The 20,505-nt window shown below is 42.2% G+C and overlaps 1 protein-coding gene across 4 annotated transcripts in view; it reads right to left on the reverse strand.

The window, feature by feature from the left end:
• The window catches only part of MARK1 (microtubule affinity regulating kinase 1), a 56,560-nt gene extending 38,086 nt beyond the window's left edge, over positions 1 to 18,474 (reverse strand). For 2 of the 4 annotated variants that reach the window (XM_058802757.1, XM_058802754.1), the window contains exon 1: positions 18,205 to 18,473. In XM_058802757.1, coding sequence (XP_058658740.1) covers positions 18,205 to 18,255 — 51 coding nt within the window. In that variant the 5' untranslated portion in view covers positions 18,256 to 18,473. Of the gene's footprint in view, positions 1 to 18,204 lie in introns of all 4 variants that reach the window. The other 2 variants (XM_058802756.1, XM_058802755.1) reach the window with 2 other exon arrangements.
• Positions 18,475 to 20,505: the final 2,031 nt, after the last annotated feature.

Below are 20,505 nucleotides of genomic sequence, written 5' to 3' on the forward strand. Positions count from 1 at the left end.
TAAATAGCTCTGATCTGCAACAATTTTGCTCTTAATATATGTATATTGTAGGGGGAAACATTCCTTTACTACAACATTACAGGATTCCTGATATATTCAGTTTATGTCAGTATTAAACAAAGTCTCCAGAAACAAACACATTAAATTTTTCTTAAAATACAGTGCCAGGAAAGGAAAGGGAACAAAGGTGTGAAATACTGTCCTGGATGTCCAGCTGCTGTCATGTTGCCCTCTGTCACTAGTCCTTAGGACCTAGGAGCTTATAGCAAGCCACCTCAAAAAAGATTTTTGCTGAAGCATCAAACTGAACTGAAAGAGTCCAATTTTTTGAAAGCTCTTGGTGAACCTCAAAGTAGAAACCATCAGGATGTTCAGATGAGCTTGTTCTGCATCATGTATCAAGAGCAAGCAGGTGGTACAGGTATGATGCAAACTGCACACAATTATAGTACCTGATGCCCCACTTAGGGGCAGAAGAAGATGGAGATTCCCTCCCCTTCCAGGTAAGCCTCACATCTGCACAAAACCACACCTTACTCCTGCCACACATATCTACCACACCATACTACAATTCCTAAAGCACCTCTGCTCTAATAGAGCACTATCTAATTTTTCTCCTCAGACATTCGGAGAAGTGCTTTGGAACGGCCAATTTAAAAGATTGAATGTATGTACACATGATTTTAAAGTTTCTTAACAGCAATTAAATGCATACTAGATTGAGAATGCATGATAAAAGCTTTCCTTTAAAAAAATCACCAAAATGCAAAGCAACCAACCTTCCCCACTGAAAGAGGGGGATAATATGCAAGACTAAGCTCAGAAAAACCAAAGCAACAATGGCAGAGTGAGGAAAAAAGTAGTTACAGTTTGTATATCAGATACCAAGATCAGTATGGCAGACAAAAGAATCAGACAAAACGGTGATAAAATGTAAAATGCACCCATCTCCTGTGCCTGCTCCTGCACACTTTCCAAAAGTGCAAGAAGAAAACAATCAAACATGTGCACATACATCTGTCTCTTTAGATCACTTATATAAATACATTAAAATGCCAGGCATGATCTTCTTGAGCCTATCAGCTATAAGATAAAAAAAATTATAGAAAGCTGGCCTGAGTCAATCATACACAAACATTTCATTAATTGATGCTGCAACTCTGAAAAACATTGTATAAAACTTTAATAACTCCAAACTATACAGCACCAAGAGACAAAATAAACAAAATAACTTCCTCATTTTATTTTCGCATCTCTTCCTTTTTCTTCCCAGTTCTACTACTGTGTATCTCACAAAACCAACTTCAATGGTAACAGGAAAACATTTCTACCACAAGGTGAAATAAAATCCCCCAAAGCCAATAGACAAATAGTGTTCCCTTCCCAAAAGCAGACATGTGCACAGGTGAGAGGTAAATTTATGCTGAGCATTGAGTAAATCTTAATCTGTGCTTGATACTATGGTAACTAAACCCCATGGAAGTTTTTTTGGTGGTTTTTTTTTTGGGGTTTTGTTGTTTGTCTTTTAAGTGCTCAACATATGTGAATCTATGTGAGACATACAGAGATAAGTTTGCCAACTTTGAGACAGAATTGGTTTTTTCACCTCAAGCTACAAAGGATGCAATGTTTACAGCTCCATACTTGAAGGAATCTAGGAAAGAAAACATCCCATGATCTACCAGTGCAGAACTAGACACAGCTAATAGGAATTTCAGAAGTTCATACTAAAGGATCTTTGGAATAATTCTCATTTTCATGTGGTTACACCAACCTGTATTAATCTTGTGCATGATACAGTATGCTCATTCCCTTTTTTTAAAAAACGCTGCAGGAACATCATATAGAAGGGTGGAATTCATTATCACATGAATTTACAGATCCTTTTTATTTGATAGATAAAAACCCTTCGAAATGTTCTGGTCATCCCCAAGATGAAAGCATTTCAGAAAAACAAATACTACCATAGCATGAAATCAGGTCTTGTAACCTGAACTCAGCTCACATGTTTCCTTCTCTCCCTAGGCCTGAAGCCCTCAGCCTGGCCAGGCATGCAGGTGCAGCAGAACAGGACCTTCCCGCCTTTGTTCTATTTCACTCAGAATTGGCACAGTTATTTCAACCTGGCACTTTCCTTCCTGACTCATCCCAAACACACAAACAAGATTTTCCAGGGCTAATTCAGGACAGCCAGCCCATATCATCTCCATTAATTGCCAGGACAAAATGAAACCCTCCCTGTAGCCCCATGAAAACTGAGACAAGCCAGCTAAAAGCTGCTGCAGCAAAACCATAGGTGGAACCAACATGAGGGGGAGGAAAACTGTAAAGTTTTTGTAAAATCCTTTTGTTTACTCATTTTTGTTATTTGGTACAGTACTAAAAATTACTATGTGCCCTATCAAGCAAGAGAATAAAACATTTCCTATCTTGTTAAAATAAAATGTTAAACGTCCCTCACCCATGAAACCTAACACAAAACTGTTTTTTTGAAGGAAAGCACTTACAGGAAGGAAGGAACAAAACTATTCCTGCATCCTTCTGGACACATCTAAACACAGTCCTTCACAGACAAGAGTTCTTTCAACATTTCCTGCCAGCCATTACCCTTTCCTCAGGAGGTGAACAGTTCATCATACCAGTCTTTTTTGACTTATTTCATGAGATCTTCAAACCTGCCAGCAGAGAGTTCCCAGTGAGCATTCCCGTCTCCCCCAGGACATCCTGCCAGCACTTGGAGGCACAGGCAGCTGCAGGGCACTACTGATTCTGAATGCCACAGCACCCACAGTTTACTGAAAAATCCCCTGTGAAACGAAAACTAAGTGCAAATGCTGGTTGTTAATTGACCCAACCAAACAAGAACAGGAACACACCCAGAAAGCGAAACTTCCGGCAAAGGAAACTGGCAGGAGTTTTCATTGCACTTAGAAATGATGCAGCCAGGTCATTTTTCAATCGCCCTGATGAAAGGCAAAAGAAGGGAGACATGAAACAACCTACAGTTCAGGATCATGTCAAGCACTTGGAGCTCCTCAAACATTTGCAGGGCTCAAGAAGCAGAAAATGCTTTAATATCCAGCTTCAAAACTGAGAAGAAAGGGCTGTTTCTACAGTCTAGAGACTGCAATCCTGAAACCTGAGGCTTGCCTCCAGACGAGGAAAACAGCAGCAGGAGGCAAGGTTTACTCACAAAAGAGCACCCAGATTAGAGTGTGAAGCATGTCTGACACTCAGGATCAAACAAGCGCTCTTCTGGGTCAGCTAAGGTTTTCCTACAGAAGGAAAGGATACAACAGCTAATTGGGACCAAGCTCTGAACTGCAACTCATTCTTCCTCTCAAAGTTTATGAAATGGGCATTTTTCCCTTATCCACTGCATACCTACAACAACTCTGCATGAGTCCCCATGTGGCACGATGGCTGCTGAAGCTGATCCAACACTGCTGCCATGCCCACACACGCACCTACAACCTCACTACTGCTGGGGCAGCGGGACACAGGACAGAACAGGCAGCCGAGACAGAGAAACCCTCGCAATTCTGTTGCCAGGGTCACCTCCAGCTGTGCACAGGCACGCCCTGACACCGCCCCAGCAGCAGCACAGGCACAAGGACAAAAGGCACCACCCAGCACTGGGAAGACAGGATCACATCAGCTCTATGTTAAACTGTTGTGGAACTGCGCTATCAGGACAGGAACATGGAAAAGAAAATTGATCACACTACTTTTCTTGATAATCCAAAGGCAAATTGACACCAGTAGTGAAACTTTAGCTAGGACATACTTATTCCAATTCCACAACAAAGTTAAAACACACAAGGACTCAGAAAAGAGCCAAAACCAACACAACAAAAATCCCCCAAAACACAAAAAGCCTCAAACCAACAAAAACAATCCCATAAACAAGGCTTGCTTACTGCTGTTGTTTACCCTCAGAAAGCACACAATGTAAGCTCAAGAAGCTCCCCTTTAGGGATGACATGAGTGGCAAAGCAGCATCCCAGCATTTTACTACACAAAAAAGTTCCTCCTCCAGCAAGCTGGACACTATTTCTAAAGTCTTCATATACCCACTACTGGATTCATCCAGTAGATCCAATGACAAATTCATCAAGACAGATCATCATCTCATTTTGACTATCTTACCTCAAGGTCTTACTAACTTTCTGAAGTAAAGCCAGCTTCTCAAAAGTGAAGAGATGCCCAATTAAAATATCCAACCTGATAGCAGTACACACTAATTGATGCACACATGTCCTAGAAAAGAAACCATCCCAGGCAATGCAGGATGATTTGGTGTAGGCAGACAGCGCTGGTTATCAGCGCTCCTCACAGGGCTAAAGTAATGAAAGGCTGGTGGAGATTGTTTGATGTTGGGTTTACCAGGCCTGTGACTCCTATAATGCCGCAGCCTTCAAGTTTTGGGAGCAGGGCTGCTAGCAGCATGGAGCTGGCAATGGGGGCTTCTACGTGGAATGTTTGAGGATCACATCAAGCTCCGTTTCAAATGCCATTACCCAATGTTCAGCATGATTTTCCCATTTTCTCTTGACATTGTCCTTTCAGGGATCTTAACAATTCCCTTCATACAATACCGTACATTCAAAATAAATGTAAATAGAAGTAATTCTCAAGATCAACTTGTTGCCTAGACAGAAGAGGGGAATAGAAAGCATAGATCTACAGCGGATTAACAAGGCTTATCTCAAGCCCTTCCACAGAGCCTTCAAGGGAGGGCAGGGAATCATTCCTGACCTGAAGAGCACTTTCATGGCTTCTTGCACTAGAGCAGACCAGTTTAGTTGCTCCATCTCCAAGGCCTGATAACATGTGCTGGTCCACCACCCTGCAGCCAAGGACTTCTGGTGTCAGTAACAAGTCTTGCCTCAGAAGACTGAGCTGCAGAGGATCCAATGGACCTCATCTATCAAGGAGACATAGTTTCATATTTAAGCCAGAATCTCATCAGACCCAGCATTCTGCAGACATTTTTTTTTTCATAAGCACAAGGCTGACTCTGAGGAGTAACACATACCTTCTCACAGGAAAACCAGAACACCTTCCTAAGAGGAGGAAGCACCTGCACAGCAAGCCTGCACTCAAGCAGCATTCAGTTACAAGAGTTTTGTCTCCCGAGAACAGGCTAGCAGAGCATGATGGGAGATACAGATAAAGTTATAAGGACACCATTCAACTTAGTTTATGCTTTCAGAAGACCAACTATGTTTTACAGCAGAGCAAGATTAAGACAAGACAATGTATCCAAGTCAACTGGCTCAGACATGGTGAGCTCAAAACAAACAGCAAAATGAAGAGTGTCTTTTGCTGAGTGCTCTCTGTTTTTCATTCAAGTGTTAATTAACAGATCAAATAAAATATCCTCAGTTGAGTGGTAGTAATTATTTACCTTTATCTGGATAATGCTATACCACATTTCAATTTAGCAAATATATTTACAGCCTTGCACAGATTTATGCTTAACTTTAAGCTGTCCAAACAGCATCTGGCCCTTGGACCTGTCTTATGATCAAAGAGTGTATTTCTCACAGAGCTCAGATGACAACATCCACAGTGCCCCTTGTTCCTAAAGTCATGCAACCACCCTGTTTTAACCTTTGGGCTTCAATTATTCATGATCACAAACTGCAATGTAGCATTCCAGAAATACATGCAACTAGGAAGCTAAATTGATATATGGAGAAAAGTAAACAGCAGCAATATTCCTCAAAGATTTTGTAAGTACGTAAAAGAACTAGAAAAAAAGAACACACTTCTTTAGCTGTTTTACACTGAAAGACGCAGTGATACAGTAGCTAATGAATACTGAGAAGCACACACATACAGCACATAGATGTCAATGTGCTGAATTCAAACCATGGACAGAAATCACACGTGAGTGTAACTGAGATCTAAAAACCAAGCACAAGAAAAGGAATGAACAAAACAAATTTAACAGACCATGTAACATAATTTGGCTAAGGAAGTAAAAGAAAAAAAAAAATCACAGGATGCAAAGAAAATACTAAAACCAGCAGATACTGCATTTACCCAGACCACTAAAATAACAAGCTAGGAAAATGTGGAAGAAATAATGCACACACATATATAGGTAAATCTTAATAAAACAAGTCAGATAATCTGTGATTAGAGGTTTGAACAAATTTAGTATGTCTTCAAAATGAATACAGTCATTAAAATAAGCAGCCAATCCAACAGTAAGAAAAAAGATGTATGACCTTCTCTAGAGTCCTTGACAATCTGTGGGTGAGGAACCCCAGATCCCCAGCTATGGGCTTTACACAGGAGTGCAGCCTGCAGGCTGTAAAAACTGGGCCTTTCAGACTCCTTCATCTAAATGGTGAGACATCAAATTACCAGGAGCAGCAACAGCAGCCTCCAAGCCCACCATTAGCAGGGGCAGCTCTCAATTCTGTCCTGAGGTGGACATCAAACCAGTTTGAATAATACAAGAGCAGCATGCCTAGGAATTCCCAGCTGAAGTGCCTTACCAAATCAGATGCTGTCTCATATTAAAACAGGAACTAATTTGATTCAGTCCCATGGAAGGGAAAGTCATAAAAGCAGAGGAAGTCATGGGGACCTGAGGGCAATGTCACAGGTGGCAGGGATTATACAAACCTCCCTAGTGGAAACTGGGAATCTGTCCCCAAACCTTAAAGGAAAATCATCTCTAAGCAGATTTGAAATGGACACAACTGAATTTTTTCAGGTCTTAGGATGAGCCACCAGCAATGTTTTGTTCTCTCTTCCACCACCAATGTGCCAAAGATCCTTTTCCCACCCACACTGCCAGAATGCTCCTCGCCAATTAGAAGATGAGGAAAGCCACAGCATGGGAGAAAAGATGATCACATATCCCTTTATGGAGCACTGCAATCCCTGAATTATCACAGGCTCACTGGGAATTCTTATTTTTTCTTTAAATTTACCAAACCAACTAGAATGCTCCCAGCCTCTGGGGATGACAACTATTGTGTTAAGATAATATTTTTCTCTTTTCAACAATATTTTTCTCTTTTCATTTTCTATTACCATCCTATGACACAACAGGTGACCTGAAATCAGGTATAGTTTTGGAGAAACAGCAGGAAGACATCTGGAGGTATACTTAATTCCAACATATATGTGTGTGTGTGTATAACCCCAGGCCATAAACTTGACAGTCCTCAGTCTGCTTTCTTCTGTTCCTCTGTCCATGACTTGCTGAGTTTAATCTTCAATTAAATCAAGACAATATTAGGAAAATGGCTGATGCACCATTAACACTTCACTTGATTGTAATTCCAATCCAATACTCAAGTGCTGTATTTAATTCAGCTTCTTCAGGTTAGAAATTATTTCCTGAATGTAATGAAAACAAACAGATGGATACAGGAGTCCACTTTGTCTGTTCTACATCACTCCAGAAGGCTTGACGCCTCTCACTTGAAAATAATTCTAGGGAAACTTAATGTTACACACCACTAGGAAATTAATTTAATGAGTAACAAAGAAAAGGTTTGTACACAATACCAAAATACAAAGTTTTGCAAAAGGTCACACAAAAAACTAATAATAACAACAGTAATAATAGCAGCAGCAATAATAATGTTATCTTGTACTATTTAGGAAACACTGAACTTGACTTTTATATGAGTGCTATACCTCAGCATACTTCAATCACTGGATGAGCACAAATATCTTTCCTAAAAAGGACCCTTAAATGCAATTTTATCAGTCTACTTTGCATAGGCTGTGGGATTAGATTTCCCTTAGCCTGACTACAAACACTGCTGGAGGCATACATTCTCTGATAACAATAATGTCTTCCACTGACTAATTCTAGCATCTATATTAGCTCAACCCTCATTGCTCATACCAGGTTTGAGGATAAGATTTCACTGGATTCTGCAGCAGATGGAGCAAGAGTTACACTGTAAAAGGCTTTCATAAATTTTCTTTGTTCATGTGCATCTTATGACTATCACTGGAAGAAAGAAGTCTAAAAAGCAGCCAGTCTTTTTCATTTAATATCAAATGAAGGAAAACAAATTTGAAAAGCTATTACCCATACATATGTCTGCTAAAGACTACTCAGAACAGTATTATTAATATTTTCCATATCCATTTCATTGCATTGAATGATTAAAAATGCTATTCCTTTGGGAGTCTGATCTTGAAGAAAAAATACTATTTTAGTCCTCCAACAAGTAAAGACATTCTTTGATTTTTTTTAACCAGTAGACTGTCCCTACTACAATGGCAAGGGGAAGAAAATCAGATTACTGTTGGAAAAAAATTACTAAATAAAACCCCAAATGCTTTAAAGAATTCTATTACCTCCAATCAATAATATTATCTGGAACAAGATATGAGTAAATACATTACACATGTAATCCATTTGTGGAAAACGACCATATCCTCTCTAAGAGCTCAATGTAGCATTTTATAGACTAAGGTAATTTCCATGGCAAAAACAAGACTCCTCTTAACACATAAGATTCTCTGAATTTCTGAGCTATGCCTCTACTTCTTTTAAGCGAAGACAAACATCTAAGTAGAAAGATACATATGATTGAAGCCAAGCATGCACTCTCAAAAGGAATTTCAGATATTTACTGTTTAAGCACAAGTAATTTACACTGCTGCTACACAGCCTGCAGTACACCCTACCCTCCCCTTCTCCAGCTCCTCAACTCTCACCCATTAAAAATTCCTCACGTATCTGAGTGTAGGGAGAGAATCTCTAGGAGAACATGATAAAATTGTATGTCCTGTGTAAGTAATCACTATGAAGCTTTGGTTACTCTCTGCTGTTACCTGAGAGAAGAAAGCCCAGCCCAGTAACTTTAGCAGGGTAGAGGGAAGGAAAGGTGGAATGAGGAAAATATGGTCTAACTGATGAATATTTCAAGTTGTAATAATCATTTTTGCTAATATTTAAAAGAGCCCCAACACAGAAACAGGTCTTCCCAGTCCACCAACAGCAAAAAATGTACTCATTGCCTTTAGCTTTACAATTCAAATTATACCCATTAAAATGCTCCTTGAGATTCCTACAGAAGGGTATTACTTGAAGGATAAACAGGCACTACAACTACATGGCTTTTATAAAGCTTTGTATTGGGTTTGCTTATGTCATTAAATGAGCAAAACTGGAAAAGGTCCCAGAAAGAGTGAGAAGCATAAGGAAGCTGGCAATGAGTATGCCAAGTTCCAGCACAAAGCACATTAGTAAGCAAAATAGGGGAGAAAACAAGGGGGGTGGGGGGAGCCAGAGTGTGAGATTATAGCAAATTGCAGGGATTTAATGGCCAGCAAATTAATCAACAGAGTCAGTTCGAATCTTGCAAAGACAAATTTTGGATGTGTAAGGACAAAGCTGATGTGATGGCAAGTTATAGATGAGCACCAGGTTTAAAATTAAATTGGTCACATTTTTGAGGGACTAAATAAGAGAAATTATTTATGTGACAATCTTAAGATTAAAAATAAACGGCCTTCTCCCTTCAGAAAAAAAAGGGCTGCTTGAAGACAAGTAAAAGATGTTTTACTTTAATTTTCTATTACTTTCTTCTTGAGCATTGAGTTAAGCTGAAAAAGATAAGAACCAACAGTGGGGAAGGCAGGACTCCAGGAGAGATTAAAATAGTACTCTTCCCCAGTGACTAAGGCTGAGCCTCTGCTTACAAGGCGGTGTGTGTTTTACTGCACCGAGTGAGGTGTGGGCCTCCTGCAGAAGCACAGCAAGGCACTACAGGTTTTACCACAAGTCTCACCTTAGGCAAGAGCCTTGCCAGCAAGCCCTGCTACTATCCAAACCTTATCTATTTTCTTCAACCACATCTGTCTAATGAAAGATATCACTTCTCTCTAACAACCTTGCCTAATTCTGTGCCTGCTTAAGATTTTAAAAGTTATCATGCACTACTTTACTTTATAATACAAAAGCAATTAGACTTTGTCACCAGTAATATTATCATTATCTGCTTTTGCAAAAGACTGCCATGGGCTATCCAGTAACTCTATATGTTCAGCTACATGAACACTGATGTTCTACACAAGTGCTTTCATCAGAGGTGAAGTAAAGTTCTGTCTTATTAGTCAACATATCACAACTGTACGTGTTTAAAATACCATTCTGCAACTCAGTTGGACAAAACTCCTTATGACTGATCACTTGAAACACACATTAAGTTCAGACATCATTCTCTACTTTGATTAAAACTCTGCTACTTTTGTGAATTCTAGAGGTGTTTAAACAAAAACCAGGATAATTATTCTGCCTCTTTCTAGCACTTCAGTAGGGCCACAGTGAACAAGGCAGAGGCTGCTCTAAGTCACAAACCTGATTCATTGTGACCTCAGTAAAACTCCATTATGTGCAACAACTCTTACCTCAGAAATCATTATGGCTGTGATACACATATCAGTGTGTGGCCATTCAATGCTCTTTTAGGTTGGGTATAAATCTTGGACATATAAACAATTACTCTGGCTAAAGCTTACTGTAACAGTCCTCTTTCTGAAGAAGGCAAATGTGAAGAAAAAGAACCCTTATCTTCACAACACATTGTGTTGCTGTATTTTATATTTAGGTCTCTGTAACAAGCACACACTTTTATAAAACATTGCTAACTGAAATAGTTTACACACAAATGGACAGAAGCCACTGGTACTGAACACTTAAATCTTGAACAGCCATGAAGGATTCTCTACAAAAGTCATCTTAATGGTACAGTACATGCCTTCCAACCAAACAAGTGGAGTGCAGACCACTTCTCATTCTCACATCACAGCCTATACCTAAGGTGTCCCACAAGCAGAGGAACAGCAAGATAAAAAAAGGAAAATTACTTTTTCCTGAAACCATATGCAACAGCGAAACAGAAGAGCTTGAAAGCCCACAAACACATTCACTCCAGCAAGACAGCCTGCTTTCCACAAGGATCTAAGCAATGTGAAGTGACTGTTCATCAGCTGTCCTGATCTGATGGAGAATTGTAGCATAACAATGATCTTTCACTTGACAGAGATGCCCAAAAAACCTGTGCTTTAGGGTTTCACATAAATACAACTACTGATCAATCATTAGACACTAAGCTGTGGAAGTGTTCCATGAGCATGTCTGGCTCATTACTTTTAAGATTAACTGCAGCCCAGCTGAATTTAACTGTGCAAGCACCCTCCTACAGCTGTGAATATATGTCTCTCAGCAGAAGTTGCTGTTTTCTTTGAAAGCATACAAAAAAAGAAATCCCTGAAAAAAAATGCTTATGTTAAAAAAAAAAAAACAAAACCAAAAAAAAACCCCAACAAACCAAACCCCACCACCAAAACCAACCAAACAAACTTTTTTTTCAACTGCCATCCCAGATCAAAAAGAAGCAGGATTATGACAAGCACAGAGTGTGGTTTCAAATGCTCTTGCCTTCAACTATTTTCCTGCAATAGCTACAGCATGATTGGTCACTACTTAGGAAATAAAGGTTGAAATAGTCACAGGGAAATGTACTTTAAAAACAAGGGCCATCTTACCATCTTGGAATTTTTAACCTTAGATTCACTAGGATGCTCACCAAAGCAATCTAAGCTGAATCATCACATACAGCTATGAAGTCTCAAAGTGACCCTGAGACCTCAACAAGTCTTTGATTTTGCTATTTTACTAAGTTATTCACAGAAAAACCAAGATGATTCATTCTTATGTGAAATACAACTGGCCCAATTTAAAGCTCGGTTTAGCACTGAGCATGGAGAACACACCAAAGAAAAGCTAATTGACAATGTGAAAGAAGCAGAGAAATGCTAACAATTAACCAGGCTTGCTAGCTGATGTGGAGAAAGAGCTTCTTATTAAAACTCAGATTGAGATGCATTATATTCATTACACTGAACAATGTGAATATTTTGATGAAACTTTCCTGTTTTCATGGTGGTTTTCACAAACAGTCAACTGTGGAAAACATTTCTTCCTAATTTACCACTGTCTAGAGCACAGTAAACATTCAAGAACCAAGAGCCAGAAAAAAATTGTGAAATCCTAACAAAAATTTTTTGCCTATTCTGAAATTCCAGAAAGATTAAAAAAAACACAACAACAAACCCGACCACAAAAAGCAAGCATTGTGTTTCCAACAACAACAACAAAAAAATAGATGGTGTCATGACCACAACATTAATAAGCTGAATTTGAAACTTGTCACTGTCGGTAGCAGCTTATAAGTAGTATGTTTAACCTGGAGGGCAGCACAGACTGTAAACATGTATTTTAAAATAAAGGACAGGCTGAAGTTACTAAAAGATAAAATCTGAAAAGAAGTGATAAAAAGCTTTCTCTCTGATTTGCAATATATGAAAAGTTTGCTCAAGCTCTCAAGCCATGAGTAGGCCAATCTGTAAGAAGCCTGTCTTTGGGCTTCAGACACACTATGGTTTTTTAGCTCCACATTAACTGTAAAATCATCTCCTTACTGGATAGTTTCTTAATGAATCTGCTGTACTGGAACACTGTTTAAAGTTCTCTCAAGCATCAGTTAGATAGTACAGTCTGGTCTATCTAAATTCTGAGAACAAGAAATACTCTACAAGTACAACTACAAACCACTAATTGAGAATATAATTTTAGAGAAATCACAGGATCTGCACTTAAAAATTTAGTCACTATCTTTTCTGTGTTTAAACTACTGATAACAATTGAAAGCTGGCAGGACATTGCTCTGCTGAGCAACAGCAATTGTGACGGTAGAAACTTAACACACTTATAGCAGAAACATTAGTTTGCAAATGTAATCAGGTATCATGGGGAAAAAAAATCTCCTGTGTTTAATGATGATTGAAACATTTAAAATGCAGATATAAAAAAAACATTTAAATCTCTCTTAATATAAACAGTAAGTCCATAGGATCAGAAATACACAATGGAAAAGACCCCGCTGGTCAGGTTTCCTAGAACATATTCTCCTTGTTCTAGTTCAGTGTTTAAGTCCACTGACCATGTAAGTAGTTTTCAGAACATCAACCACAAACAATCCAACTTTATGTTTACCTATGAACCTCAAAACCCCATGAAGTATGAAATGAAACAAGTACTACAAGCAAACTGCATTAACTCTCTCTGAACCTTAACACTGTATACTCATTCACGATGCTTAAAAAGAACACTGAATCATGAACATTTTCAGTGCTTTGTACCAAAATTTTCCTCTTTACATGAAGAAAATTAAAGTAACCACACGTATTGCCTGTCTCATTATTCTCTCTGATCCACACAGAACGTTAACTTCCAAACAAACCTTGCTCTCTCCATGCATAGGCTCTAGCTCAGCACGTTTTCCCCCCACAACACAGGAGCTCAGCCCATATGTGAAGCAAAATAACAACAAGAGAACATCTGCAAAGAGAAAACACAAGAACCTTCAAAACAAGATTAGGAGGACATACTCTCTTCTTACCGTTTCCACAAACATAGAACCTAATGGTGTATTTATGATCAAGGAAAATAAACTCTTAAGGAAAAATCTCAGGCATTCTTCGCTTTGCTCAAGTCCATCTCCTGTGGATAAGAAAGATACAGCTGTACTCTTGAACCCATAAGGCTTGGAAATTAGGCCATTCTTCTGCTTAAGGCACTGGAGGAAAGAATTCTTGTCAGATACTTTCTCCCACGCCCCCTCTGTCCAAATCAAAACCATGTGTTCTTATTGTGCAAAAGCAAATCCAGAAAGGAAAAAAAAACACCAGAAAGAAATTAAACATGGTATAATCATTATCATCCCAACTTGACCATTTCATTCTATCCTCTTATCTCTTGCCCTCTTCAACTTCTTTCCTCTTTAAAATGCAGCTGTCTCGTAGGCTCCCCTGTCAGAAGGGCATCCTTAACCACACCCCTTGAGCTGGCATCTGAGATGTCACTGTCCGGTAGCTAACCCACAAACGGGTGTGAATGTGTCAAAGTTATAATTATTTGTATGATAATGAAGCAAATCACATGGTCATATGTCACTGGCTTATGCTTCTTAAAACTTCCCCTGCCATGACATCTCAATCATTCTCACACAGCACTGCCTAGGTAAAACAAACCACAATTCCCACACTGCACCATGACTCTGGCCAGAGTTATCATCCAGCAGTCCTGCCTTATTCATTTCTTCTTCCACTGTAAACATGCCAGATTGCTCCAGCAGAATTAAACAACTTCGAGGTATTTGAAAAAAAAACCAAAACAAAATAATACCTTAAAACTTAGCTAGAGAGGTGAAACCACAGCACAAGTAAACAGCAATACCTTCACACATAGCAGTAATACCTCCAAAAGATTAAATTACACTTACTATACAAGGAAAAAAAGTATTCTTATGTCAGATTAAGAGGTCCTTATGACAGAAAAAGCAAACTGCTTTCAGCATTCTCATTCTTATTAACTTAAAGTAATATACAGCAAGTAGTATAGAGCCAACTGTTGAATCTCCGAGTCTTTTCTTAAACACAGCTTTCCAAAAACATCTAAGAGAACATATTACCTTTGTATTTCCTCTCTTTTGCCTTGATTCAGGAAAACTGTTCCTCAATTAAATGACACAATACAAGGCAACATATTATGAAGGGAAAACCATAAAAGCCCTTCTTTCCTCAATTAATACCAACTCAATGAAAACAGAAGAGATACTCTAGCTCAAAACTTTTGATTCCTGTCCTTCTCTTTTTCCATCAACAGCAGAGATGGGAATCTCAGTTCACCCAAACTAACTCCAAGTGCAATTGCTTGAATGCAGTGATACACTACCTGTCACAGTCTACAAAAAATGTATCAAGAGGAGCCTGTAAATAGTTACATGTACAAAATCAAATCATAGGGAAAAATATTATTTTGCATACTGCTTACCCCTCACTTGAAAAAATAAATCCAGTAATACACATGAAAATACAGTACTCCCTCCACCCAATAATTTCCCTAAGATTCCAAATAAACTGTTAGTAACAATAAGTGTTTGATAATCATAATCTACTTTGCTTCCTTAAACACAGCTTTCATGAACGAGAAATAACAATTCCAGTGAAAAGTATTTACGGACATATGCTAGGGAAACTAAGCATAGCACTAGGAGATGTCAGGAATAGCAAAAGAGGCAAAGAAAAGGAGTGCAAAGCTCCACAGGGCAGGCCTATCAGTTACATACACACTGATGCTTCCCAGGCCCTGGCTCCCTCCACCTGTTGCCAGTCCCTTGCTGCCGGTTCCTGTTCTTTTCACTCCAGCTTTCTGATAAGACTTGATAAAGTAATATGCTGCCTGATCTTATCCCTTCTAAAATATTTTCAAAGGGCACTCTGGGACAAGAGGCAAAAAGCATTATGGAAACAAGCAAGTTTTTCAGCCATCCTACCAGGAACTCCTGTAATTCCTCAAGCAATGTATAGGTGCTATATCCAGTATTATAATTTCTTTTTTCAAATGATAACACAAATGCTTGCTCACTCACTGAGAAAAGCACACATTAAAATTTTATTTGTTTTCTCTTTCAAAGTACCTAAAGCAGCTGCCAAGAGAGAGGGGGTGGTGGTGGCAGGGTAGCTGCCCATGATTTCATGCAACAACCTCACCCCATGTGCAGAGCACAGCTGGACACACACATAGGGCTGCACTCAGAAACATCAATCAGCTCTCCCTGCACACAGAACCCCAGTCTGCCCCTTGGGAGTCACACAATGAAGCAACACTTCGAGATGGCCACAAGCACCAGGTGGAAGAGAAGAGCCTCTCCTGAAGATCACCATGAGCTGTTCAGGAGAGCTTTGCTAATATACATACCAGAGAACTGGAAATATGCACTACAAAGATGGACGTTTTACCAGCTCCTTAATTCCTCACTCTTCCCAATTACTTCTCCTTTTAGTTACAACTTCTCACCACCTCAGTTACTCAGAGCTTGCTAGCTTGATTTTGTCCATCATGAGCCACCAGCATAAACAGTTCCCCAGTCCATTAGAGTTTATCAGCAGAAGGAAGCACATTAAAAGTAATTTAAGAGTCTCACCTCACCCTCACAGAATCCATTTTAAATCAAGGAATGTTGCTGATCAGGAAGTCAGCAACAGACCACCTACTCCTCCTCCATCCTACATTTGCCACTTTAGCCAAAGGTCTGACGTAAGAGACACCACTGGCTGTCCAACAGGCAGAGCTCAAGGTCTCTGCTCCAAAATCCTGCGGACGCCCACTAATGACAGCACTGGAGTGACTCTGTGCAGACTGGGGAACTTACACCTGCACAGATCTTTGGCGTTTATCTGGCTAGAAGATTATACTCCTTAGTATAAGGTTTCATACTTACACCAAGGTTTGCAGAAGCAAATGTGCAACTTTAAGTATTTTGATACTCTGTACAAACCTAGGTGCTTCAGATGCCCAATGTACTCTCCAAAATTACAATAAAAACCTAACACTTAGTATTCCTTAGGTTTCAAAACTGAGCACTCACGAGTAGCATAATATTTGCTAAATTAATGACCAACACTTTGAAGTTTTCATTCCATAAAAGATGATGATATTTGAAAATATTTCCATTTGCCTTGTGTAAATCTTGCAAGTCTTATGGACTGTACTACTGGATATATGCATAAATACTTCTTATCCTTTCCTGTCATCTATATTCATATATACATTTGAAATAGAGACTCAGGAGTAGCATGTATCACACAAACCTGGACTTTATCATTTAATTAAATCAAAATTTTCATCCCAAGGACTTGCTTTTGTTCTTAGAATAACACAGAACCCATCAGTCCATGAAGAGTAAGGAGAGACCAAACACATCTATTTGCTTTACTAGTAATAAGTCTGATATTGCTCTATCAATTAAACTTCCACTGATTGACTGATACTAAAAGCTCATTATAATAATTCACTACACTTGGGTTTCACTTCTCTAGCTATATTATCTCTTTCTGTTACCTTTGTCTTCCAAATAATCTTCTTACATTCACTTTTCATTTCGTATCAGTCAGTAACCTATTCAGGAGGCACTACTGCTTGGGCTGGTACTGTAAGAAACCTTAGGAGCTCCCGCTACTAGCCAGAATATCTATAGAATAGATTGATGCACTACAAACAAACACCTTCTTCAACCCATTTCACCCCACTAGGCCATCTTCCTTCGTTTCTTACCCATCACCTTCCACACAAATCAAAGGTGGGTATGACTGCATGTGTTATACTTCCTATGACTCCTTTTCCCCCTCCTTTCTGCCACCCCCCCAAAAGGTAATTAAGTATACATATTTCAAACAATAGTGCTTTTAATACTAGTCCCCTCGCCCAAGAGGAAAATTTCACAACTCCCACACTACCACCTATGAAGTCACCACTGATGGACAGGACCAGACATGGTCCAGCATTCCTCAGGTACACTGTCCATCATGGCCAATTCTGATTATTTTCTATGAAATAATCACTACAGCAGAGAACACCACTCCATCGAGTCCGGGCGGAGCAGAGAGGACCGCAAAAATATTTAAACTGAGCACAAAGGAAGATACAATGAACTCGGGAAGAACCAAGGACACGACCACAGCCTCCCCTCAGAGGCAACACAAAGCAAAGCAGAGGAAGGAATACAACACCAGGGACCGTCTTGGAGGTGGCAAACCGAACAAAGAGCAAGTAACGCTGAACCCCAAAAGGAAAGGCAAGGCCAAGGGCCAGGCTGTCAGACAGCCCACAAGTGGCAATCCCAAGGCAGGCGCGGAGGTGCCGTGTGTGGGGGCCGCCCTAAGGCGGGGCACCCCGGCTGCCGCCCGCAGGGGCTCCAGGCCTCTCGCCGGCGGGGGCCCGCAGCCAGCAGCCCGTGTGCGCCGACAGCCGAGGACATATAAGGGCAGCGCAGCCCGGCCCAACCCGGCCCGGCCCGGCCCAACAGGGCTGGAAGGGGCTGCTGGAGGGGTCCCCGCGGGAGGCCCGGCGCCGCGGGCGGGCTGGGGCGACGTGGAGCGCGGCGGGCCGGACCCGCCCCGGCAGCGCCGCATGGAGGAACCTGGGACGCGGGCAGGCGGCGGCGCTGGCCCGGCGCTCGGCACGGCCGCGGCCCGCCCGCCCCTGGGGCACTCGGCCTGGGCGGCACGAAGGGCCGGGCCGCCACCGGGTACCGGGGAGAGGCGAAGGAAGCCAGAGAGGGAGAAGGGTCCCGGCGCGACACTCACGTTCTCCGTATCCCGCTCATTGACGGTGGGCAGCGGCGTGCGGGTGGACATCGTGCGGGCCGCGGCGGAGCCGCGCCCGGCGCTCCGAGGGGAGAGGCCGCTCCTAGGCCTCGGCAAAGCCTACCGGCCACCCCCGCCGGCAGCCGGGCGCACACGGCGGGACGCGGGGCCTCCTGCCCGCTACGCACCCGGCGCCATCGCCTCGCCCGACCGCCTGGCTGCCCCTCCGCCCGCCTCTCCGCCGCCGGGCTCCGCGCAGCTCGGCCGCCGGCTCCTCCTCCTTCTCCGCCCTCCTGCCCGCTCAGGTGAGCGACCAGCAGCGCAGGGGGGCCGCGGCGCCTCCTCACAGCATCCGGCGGCGGTACCAACTCCGCCTCGCTCCCGTCCCCGCTTCTCCCCTCCTCCGCCTCCTCCCCCTGCCCGCCCCCGCCCCGCCGGCCCCGCCGCAGGAAGCGCCGGGCGGTACGGGCGGGCGCGGCAAGCGCGGGCGGGCGGTGCTGTGGCTCCAGCGCCGGGGTGGCCGCGGATCCGTGACGGGCTCAGCCTGGGTGGGGGCCGGGCGGAAGCGCGCCCTGGGCTGAAGTGAAGTGGGATCTCATAGTCAACAAGAGGCAGGACTAATCTCTTCTCTGTGGTGACCAGTGACAGCACCCGAGAGAATGGCCTGAAGCTCAGACAGGGGAGGTGTATGTTGGATATCAGGAAACGGGCACTGGAATGAGCTCCCCAGGGAAGTGGTCACAGCACCAGCCTGAGAGCGTTACAAAGCTTTAGGACAGCACTTTTAGGCACATGGTGTGGTTCTTAGGACTGCCGTGTGCAGAGCCAGGAGTGGGACTCGATGGTCCTTGTGGGTCCCTTCCAACTCGGTGAGGCCTGTGCTGCTGTGGGGCAGGTGTGATGCCCCGCCGAGGGGAGGGCGTGTGGCCCGTGCTCGGAGCCAGGGCCCGCCGCGGCACCGGGCGTGTCCCTCGGCCTGGCAGGATGGAGGGGCCTCCAAGAGACGGCAACGCGGCTCGCCGAGTCGGTGTCTGGGGAGCCCCAGACACCCTGCGGGTGGACTGTGGGACAGAGACCTTCGAGACCTGGGGCGGCTGATATTGGCTAATGGGTTGCTAGCAGCTGTTCCTCCTTGGCTCTCCTTTCTCTCTGGTAACCAGCATTATGAGGAAGGGCAGTGGGGCAGCCCTTCTGCCTCTAGCACAGCTTCAAGTCTGCAATTCATGCTTTCTCTGGAGGCTTGTAAAACCCTGTTATTTGTGCACCTCAGCCAGCCTGCCAGCCTCCTTTACCCACTTGAAGCTGAAATGGGATCAACAAGACCGTGCAGTGCATCCTTCCGCTCATGTCTGACCAGCTCACAGTCCTTGAACACTTAACCAATGACCTCATGTGCTTAAAACTAGAACCATACACGCATTTTTGTCTTTGAGAAGTTACAAATGTTTACACAACAGCAGCTTTTGCTGGAAAACCAGCCAAACCCTTCACCAAATTCTAAAAAAAAAATAAAAATGCAAGAAATCCCCCAACTTCCTCTGCACCAGAAGCAAAATAGTGGGTCTGAAGTTCCATTGCAATATTTTGACAAATTTGTGTAGCTGAGGCTGTAAACATCTTCATAAATTCTGTAAACACAATCCTTGTTCTGGAAAACCTTCCTTAGGAAAACACTTGGGAAGGCACTTCATGAGTTGTGTATCTATCTTCAGGAAGCTCTTATGTGCTCATGAAAGAGCACTGACTGTTATACATGACTTATAAATAACACATATATATGCATCTCTATGTATAGGTCAACATACTAGTAGCATATGTTTAATTCTGGCTATATTATGGTGTCATTCAAGAGGTACCCCCAGCTCCTCAGCATTGGTCAGTCCACAGTGGAGATTTCCACATATTTGGGAAAACAGCTGATGCAGGTACAGGCAGAGAACTGCTCCATGTTGTAGGAGCAGTGTAACTGGACTCATTCTTTGCACATTCAGCATTGTGTTGCTCTGAGCATGCATGATTTGTCAGTCTGGAAATTATAGATGTTCCCAGCTCATCCACGGACCAAAGCCTCCCAAACCCTGGCAAGGGCTTCTGTGAATTCCTAGCTGTCTCCTCACATAGCTGGAACAACCAACTGCAAAGGAAATTTTAGGGTCCTTCATTTTACTGGGAACAAAATAATCCAAGATTGGGTTAATTCGAGCTAAGCAGCCATGGTCTAGCCAGCATGCCCAAACAGGTTTGTTGACAAACTGGATATTAACCCAGTTTAGTTGCTTAGCTCATCAAAATGCACTCACT

Source organism: Ammospiza caudacuta, chromosome 3 (genome assembly GCF_027887145.1).
Source record: "Ammospiza caudacuta isolate bAmmCau1 chromosome 3, bAmmCau1.pri, whole genome shotgun sequence".
Taxonomy (NCBI): domain Eukaryota; kingdom Metazoa; phylum Chordata; class Aves; order Passeriformes; family Passerellidae; genus Ammospiza; species Ammospiza caudacuta.